Source organism: Sprattus sprattus (assembly GCF_963457725.1).
Source record: "Sprattus sprattus genome assembly, chromosome: 14".
In the NCBI taxonomy this organism is placed as follows: Eukaryota; Metazoa; Chordata; class Actinopteri; order Clupeiformes; family Clupeidae; genus Sprattus; species Sprattus sprattus.
In genome coordinates, this window is record NC_137912.1 from 1,827,649 (window position 1) to 1,835,148 (window position 7,500).

General features: G+C 42.8%; 1 protein-coding gene across 1 annotated transcript in view; it reads left to right on the forward strand.

Annotated features, from left to right (window-relative positions):
- Positions 1-6,167: 6,167 nt before the first annotated feature.
- The window catches only part of dcp1b (decapping mRNA 1B), a 24,362-nt gene continuing 23,029 nt past the window's right edge, over positions 6,168-7,500 (forward strand). The window contains 2 exon segments of the mRNA XM_080851338.1: positions 6,168-6,549; positions 7,034-7,074. Of these exon segments, the coding sequence (XP_080707464.1) occupies positions 6,394-6,549; positions 7,034-7,074 (197 nt within the window). The 5' untranslated portion in view covers positions 6,168-6,393.

The window sequence follows — 7,500 nt, forward strand, 5'->3', positions numbered from 1 at the left end:
AGGCAGGTGAGGCACAGGGGCGTGTCCTAAGGCAGGCGAGGCACAGGGGCGTGTCCTAAGACAAGTGAGGCACAGGGGCGTGTCCTAAGGCAGGTGAGGCACAGGGGCGTGTCCTAAGGCAGGTGAGGCACAGGGGCGTGTCCTAAGGCAGGTGAGGCACAGGAGCGTGTCCTAAGGCAGGTGATGCACAGGGGCGTGTCCTAAAACAGGTGAGGCACAGGGGCGTGTCCTAAGGCAGGTGGGGCACAGGAGCGTGTCCTAAGGCAGGTGATGCACAGAGGCGTGTCCTAAAACAGGTGAGGCACAGGGGCGTGTCCTAAGATAAACGGCACAGTAACCTGATCAGTCATGCCTCACACTTTGGGGGATTATAGGTGGCACAAGAACACATCAGGCACAGATTTGGCTCTAATAAGACCAGGTATGGCTCCAATCCGGCACAGAATTGGGTCTTATGTGGCCAGGTATGGCTCCAATCCGGCACAGAATTGGGTCTTATGTGGCCAGGTATGGCTCCAATCCGGCACAGAATTGGGTCTTATGTGGCCAGGTATGGCTCCAATCCAGGTCCAGAGTGAATCCTTGAGTCGGGCACTTCAGTGGCACTCAGCAGTGGGAGGGCTTCAGACAGAGAGGGGAGAAGCATCTGCCTGCTGAGTAAACTGATACCAGTGTAGTGCCTGCATGGAATTAATAATAATAATAATAATAATAATAATAATAATACATTTTATTTTTAACGCACTTTTCATTCACAGGAATCTCAGAGTGCCTCTTATGGTATCATCTTGAAATAATCTGTGTGTAAACTGATACCAGTGTAGTGCCTGCATGGAATTAATAATAATAATAATAATAATAATAATAATAATACATTTTATTTTTAAGGCACTTTTCATTCACAGGAATCTCAGAGTGCCTCTTATGGTATCATCTTGGAATAATCTGTGTGTAAACTGATACCAGTGTAGTACCTGCATGGAATTATGGTATCATCTTCCAATAATCTGTGAATAATCTGTGTGTCATCTGTGAATAATCTGTGTGTAATCTGTTTAACCAGTGTATTACCTGCAGACCAACCACAACGTGATTGGACAGCACTATGGAACATGGACACAGACCCAACAGTCACGTGATTGGACAGTACTATGGAACCCTGACACAGACCCAATGAGGATCCAGTTCTCACTTGACATATCTGGCTCAGCCCAGTGTTGCTGAGAAACAAGCTGTGGATAAATGCCGGCTTTCTTTGGCTCCTCTCTGAGATGCAAATAGATTAATATTTGTCAACAGTGGCGGCTGGTGTAGAATGCTCACGGTAGGGCCGTTTGGGCCACAGACAGTCAGGTTCAGGAGCCAATCCAGAGCAGTTTAACACATTCAGTCAGTTTCAGGAGCCAATCCAGTGCACTTTAACACATTCAGTCAGTTTCAGGAGCCAATCCAGTGCACTTTAACACATTCAGTCAGTTTCAGGAGCCAATCCAGAGCAGTTTAACACATTCAGTCAGTTTCAGGAGCCAATCCAGTGCAGTTTAACACATTCAGTCAGTTTCAGGAGCCAATCCAGTGCAGTTTAACACATTCAGTCAGTTTCAGGAGCCAATCCAGTGCACTTTAACACATTCATTCAGTTTCAGGAGCCAATCCAGTGCAGTTTAACACATTCAGTCAGTTTCAGGAGCCCAGTCCAGTGCAATTTAACTCAATCTGTGGGATACCAGTGCTCTGTGAAATAGTCAGTAATTATTAAACTGCCATTAAAAAATCAGCAGATTAATTTGCTGTTTCTGATGGGACGAGAGACATTCCATGAGTTGGATTATCCGTCAACATACCAACTGGGACTTTTCACAGCTAATAATAAATCACTCCGCGATGAAATATTCTATAGCGCGTTGATGATAACCGTTAATTCAAAATTCTTAAAATTCCAAACCAAGACGTTGACAATGGAACTTTTTTTTGTTGTAGAGAAACAATGGCGAAATAAACCATTTTTAATCAATAACTTCGTGTTGAAATGTTAATTTGTTGACAGTAGAATTGTTTTATAAAAGCAATATAGCACTTGTGGGATTGGGGTAGGTAAGGGATATTCCCACGTGTGCTACTCGGTGGCTACGGCCGAACACCACCCGTGGGATTATCCCTTATCTACCCCAATCCCACTCCCACTCGTGCTATATTGCCTAATTATAACATAAATACATAACATATTATGAAAAAATATTCAACCAGCCAAGCACGACAAATCAGCATCTCATCCATCATCCATACGACATATTTTTAGTTGATTATTACCTTGTGACGAAGAAATTCAAAAGAATTCAAGTTGTGGTTGAAAATAAACAATAATCACTAGAATCAATTACGTTTATCTCAAATCATATGGCATGAAAATCATTCCACTATCTTTTAAATGTGGACCGAATATATTTGTTCTAAAATCGTCTATAAGGATAATACTATTCGTATCGCCAAGCGCTAGGAATGCTACCACTAGGGGGTGATTTGATTTCCTGAACGCGAACACATAGGAGGGCGGCCATATCACACACATCACACCCAGGACACATCACACACATCACACACACACACACACAAGCGCTAGGAATGCTACCACTAGGGGGCGATTTGATTTCCTGAACGCGAACAGGAGGCCGGCCACATCAAACACATCACACCCAGGACACATCACACACATCACACACACACACACACAAGAGCTAGGAATGCTACCAACAGGGGGGGATTTGGTTTCCTGAACTCTAACACTTGAGGGCGGTAACTGAGTGAGCTCTATTGGTCGGCCACCTGCCCTGTCATTCCCGTACTTGCGCTCTATTGGTCGGCCACGGTTGTCAATGTTGCTTTTAGTTAACGGCTTAAGCAAAACGGTATACTTGCCATTCCCGTACTTGCACATCCCGGTGTGCGCCAAAAATGGCGTCTTTTCATCCGTGTGGTGCACGTACTGCAACCATCGCACAAACAGTGTGTGGTTTACTATCGTCTCAGTCTTACCTGGTGGAGTCCTGACGGTCAGAACTTTGAATGAAGGCGAAACCTGTTGAAATTAGCTTACTTTGACACTATGACAAACTAGTAACTCATCAACTTTCCTAACACACTCTCACATCAAGCAAGTGCAACACAAGACGAAGCAAGACGGCAAATAAGCTACTTACTAGTTTGGCACAGAGTGGTACCCGGGCGGCTTCCAGAAACCATAATGCAGTAATATGCCTACAGACCCTGGTGTGGAAATGGCACAGAGGCCATTCTCCATATTAAACGTCATTGTAGCGCCCCAATTGTTTTAAGCTGTTATTTTAAGGTAAAATAGCTAATCCTAACCCTAACCCTGAAGTACAATTGCTACATACTGTTACTTTAATGAACTTGAACTGTAGTTTTTATTGTTAGCATTTTAACCCGTCCTTGTTCCAAAAAAGAAATCCTATTAAATTGTAAGGTGATGGATGTTTTTTCATAAACTGGCTTTGTGATTGTGGTGCGAAGACTCGTAATCCCTGATCGGTAAAGCTATCTATGGTTAGCTTCTGCTCACCTTGTGAAATTGGTGTCACAATAAAAAGTGACTTGCCTAATCTAATTTTTCGCAGGTAGAAGGGGGATAGCCACAGACATATTTTAGAGATCTAATGGGTCCACTATCTAAACAGAGAAGACATACACATGCATTTTTATGAACATAATTGAATGCGTTTCGCTGTCTCAAGCAATTATTTAGTAACTACCACGGGTGTTATCTTGTCGATTTCCCAAATCCCCATTCTCTCAGGGATTTTCTTGTTAAAACCTGAAGTTGTGAAAAATGTTAATCCACTGCATACACAATGACGACTGTTAACTGTCATGTAGGACTATATCCAGTACATCCCACTGTACCATCTTCTACTTTAACGCATTTACTTTCCAACGGTGTAGTAGATCAGTGGTTCTCAACCTTTTTTCAGTATTGTACCCCCTGTGAAATATTTTTTCAGCCAAGTACCCCCTAACCAGCGCAAAGCATTTTTGATTGAAAAAAATGTTATACACAGCGCTATGCCATCATTGTCTGATTTATTAAACTGTCAGCACTGAAGATTGAACATTGAATATTGTTGTATTGAACGGAGTGCGTTTGCAATTACATTTTAGTAAGAAACTTGTGCTTGTGCTTTGCTGAAAATCTTTGTCAGTCTTGGTGGCAAGGAGGCAACTGCTGTGATCAAGCTCTTCTCCAGGCACAGTCTGTTTCTCTGCTTTGTTTTGATCACAGTCATTGCAGAGGAGGAGGCCTCACATAATTATGTGGAGGCATAGGGTAGTAGCTGCTCCAAAGCTTTCTCTCCCAGGTCAGGGTGCTCCTGCTTCACACACATCCAAAACTGTGTGAGTGTGGATGTGGCAAACTTCATCTGGAGTCCACGGTCAGATGACACTTCCATGAGTGTTTCCTGATTAGTGACAGAGCTTCCACATGCTTCGGACAAGAGAAATGGGTTTTTTACCCAATCCAGCTGTGTAGATTTCACCTCCATGTCAGGAAAGTAGGAAATTGAAAATTAAAAAAATTAATCAAATTGGTCTAATGTCCCACGATGACCAACTGGACTGGAGCTCTGTCCACATCCTCACTAGAGAGAAAATCATCCATCTGCACCAAAGCAGGTAAAATCCCCCTGTGCAGAGGCTCTTCTCCACAGCTCTGCTTTCTTCAGGAAGCCTCCCACCTTGTCATACAGGTTTAAAATGCTGATGTCCTTTCCCTGCAGACATATTCAGTTCGTTCAGTTTGCTGAATATATCTGCCAGATAGCATTTGCAAGCCAGTCTGTGTGGCATTGGGGGATCTGTGCTCAATCAGAAAGGTCTGTACTTCAGATCGTAATTCCAACAGCCGTTTGAGTATTCTCCAACGCACTTCTGTGTGCAGCAGCAGTTGTGTGTGTTCAGCTCCCATGTTTTTGCGAAAAACATCGCGCTTATTATACAGTTACTTGCCAAAACGATAGAACACATTCCTCCAGAATACCTCTTTTGAATGAGTTTGTTGCCATTTCGTGATTTCCGCTAAGAAAAAAATAGTTCTGCACGCAAATGCTGAGCAATCCACCTTCTGACTTCAAGTTTCAATGACCTTCCGTTACGTTAACTACGTTAACTACGTTACTTGCGGAATGATATGCAAGGTGAATTAGAAGCAAAAAACCCGTTGCCAATGACAGCGGTGATAAACTTTCCGCAGCAGTTAATATCTAGGAATTACAAACCTGCGAACGCAGACATTTAACCCACATATGGCCCATACAAATCAACGTACATTTTGGAACATTCTGAAGAGCCGTATAATAAGTATTTTTAAATGATTTTTGAATGGAGGCTTATTTTAAATATATCTTTTTAAAAATCTCAAGTACCCCCTGGACTACCTTCACGTACCCCCAGGGGTACGCGGACCCCCGGTTGAGAACCACTGTAGTAGATCATCGATGGTACTTTTCCGGGTGACTGCAGCGATTTGCACGCACCCAGCGCCGTGTGACGTCACCATTGTCATCCGTCAAGCATAACCGACGCTTAAGCCTTTCATTCATTTGTTTGAGTGCTTTGCCTGAAGTCTACGCTTACATGTAGTACACTCATTTGCGTTCTGCAGTCAAAGACTTTAATCACAGCTGCAACACTTTCTCAATCCAATTTATTTAGACTAAACTTGCAGTAGATTGCAATGGACAGTAATCATGTCCAGATATCTTCTGGTGGGTTGCATTTCCAGCTGTCAGACAGATAGCACTTGACTTTCAAATTAATTTGCCAGATTAACACAGATTAATTCATTCATTGAAGGCTCGGTTATGTGTCTGTGAAACCCCCCTGAAAGAACAACATCTATCTGTGGCCATCCACCACATGAATGGAAAAAGTAAAATGATTAAAACATTTATTTATATAAATGAAACAGTTTCTTCCCGTATCCTACAGACAGGCTATTTGCGTGCGAGGGTGTTTCTAGAGCGATCGCTAATCCTGTATCACGTGTTCATACAGCAGCTGGTAATGCCTTACTGTTTACAATCAGCCAGAGCAAACATGGCTCCTGTCAAGAGTCCAGTTAGCTTAGCCAATAGTTAGTTGGTGTCCCGAGTCCCGTTGTTTTATTTACTTCTCTTAATTTTACTCTTCTGTGGGAATCTATAAGACATCGGCAATACTTTTAGTGATTTAGTTGTTTGTACTATTTTTAATTATTCCCTCCTTTCAACGGGCTAAGAAACTGAGCTCTCGTCGTTGACTAGCTAAGTAGCTAGCTAGCTGGCTCAGCATTCAGCTGAAAGGCTAAAAGTTAGCTAGCTTGCGAATCTTTGAGCAATAATGACTATGAATATAACTGGGGGCAGCTGTCTCACAGCAAAGGGGTTAGACATCAGTCTCGCCGCTTTACAAAGACAAGACCCCTATATCAACAACATAGTGGACGTAGCGAGTCAAGTTGCGCTGTACACTTTCAACAGTAAAACAAATGAATGGGTAAGTTACTGAAGCTAAAAGCTGGCTAGCCAGCTATCCTTGGTAACGTTAGCCAAAGTATATGTAGTCGCGCGCTTTTCTAGCGAGAGCCCTAGCTTAGCTTTTTAGCAAGCACTTTCATCACTGTCTGTTATAATCACTCTATAAGGTGGTTGGTAGTTATTCAGTTAGTTATTGTAGTTAGTTTATTTGTCTGTAGTGCTTTAAAGTAAGTCATTTGAACATTGTGTCACTTGCAGGAAGGCGAAGTAGCCAGCAAGCATGGCTGCGATTGACCGTAACGTTAGCCTGTCGAGACTTGGTATTACATTGAACTACAAGTGCTTGTGGAACTTTTTAATAGCAGTAGAATATTTAACTTTGTCCAAGTGATATGCTTTAGTTAAGAATCGTGATGTCAAGCTGAATGTCTTGTGTCTAAAAGGAGATAAGCAAACTTTTTCTGTGACAGTTGTGTTCTGAAAAGTTGTTTTTATCCCTAAAGGAGAAGACCGACGTGGAGGGGACCTTGTTTGTGTACACAAGGTGAGACGTCACTGCACTGCGACAAAATTGACCTGATCCGTCGTTATGATTGTTTACCCATTCAGAGATGAGGGTTAGGTATCAGAGCCCTGCAGAGCCATACTTGTTTTCTTCTCTTAATTCTACTCTTCTGTGGGGGAATCATAAGACATCAACAATACTTTTAATGATTTAGTTGTTTGGGCTATTTTATTCCCTCCTTTCATTGGGATAAGAAACATCTTTGACTTTGATTGCTGCTAAAATGCCGACCTTCTCATGCCCAGGACCAGTCATGACAACGAGTTAGGTGAAGGGCTTTTTAAAGCATCCCTGGTTTAGCCGAGATGAGATGTGTAGGAAATGACTAATGGCCTAGCCTGCTCTCTGCCAGGGTTGACCTTTAAGGTGCCGCAGTGAGCCTTAGAGGCACACCTGGAGCAGGTG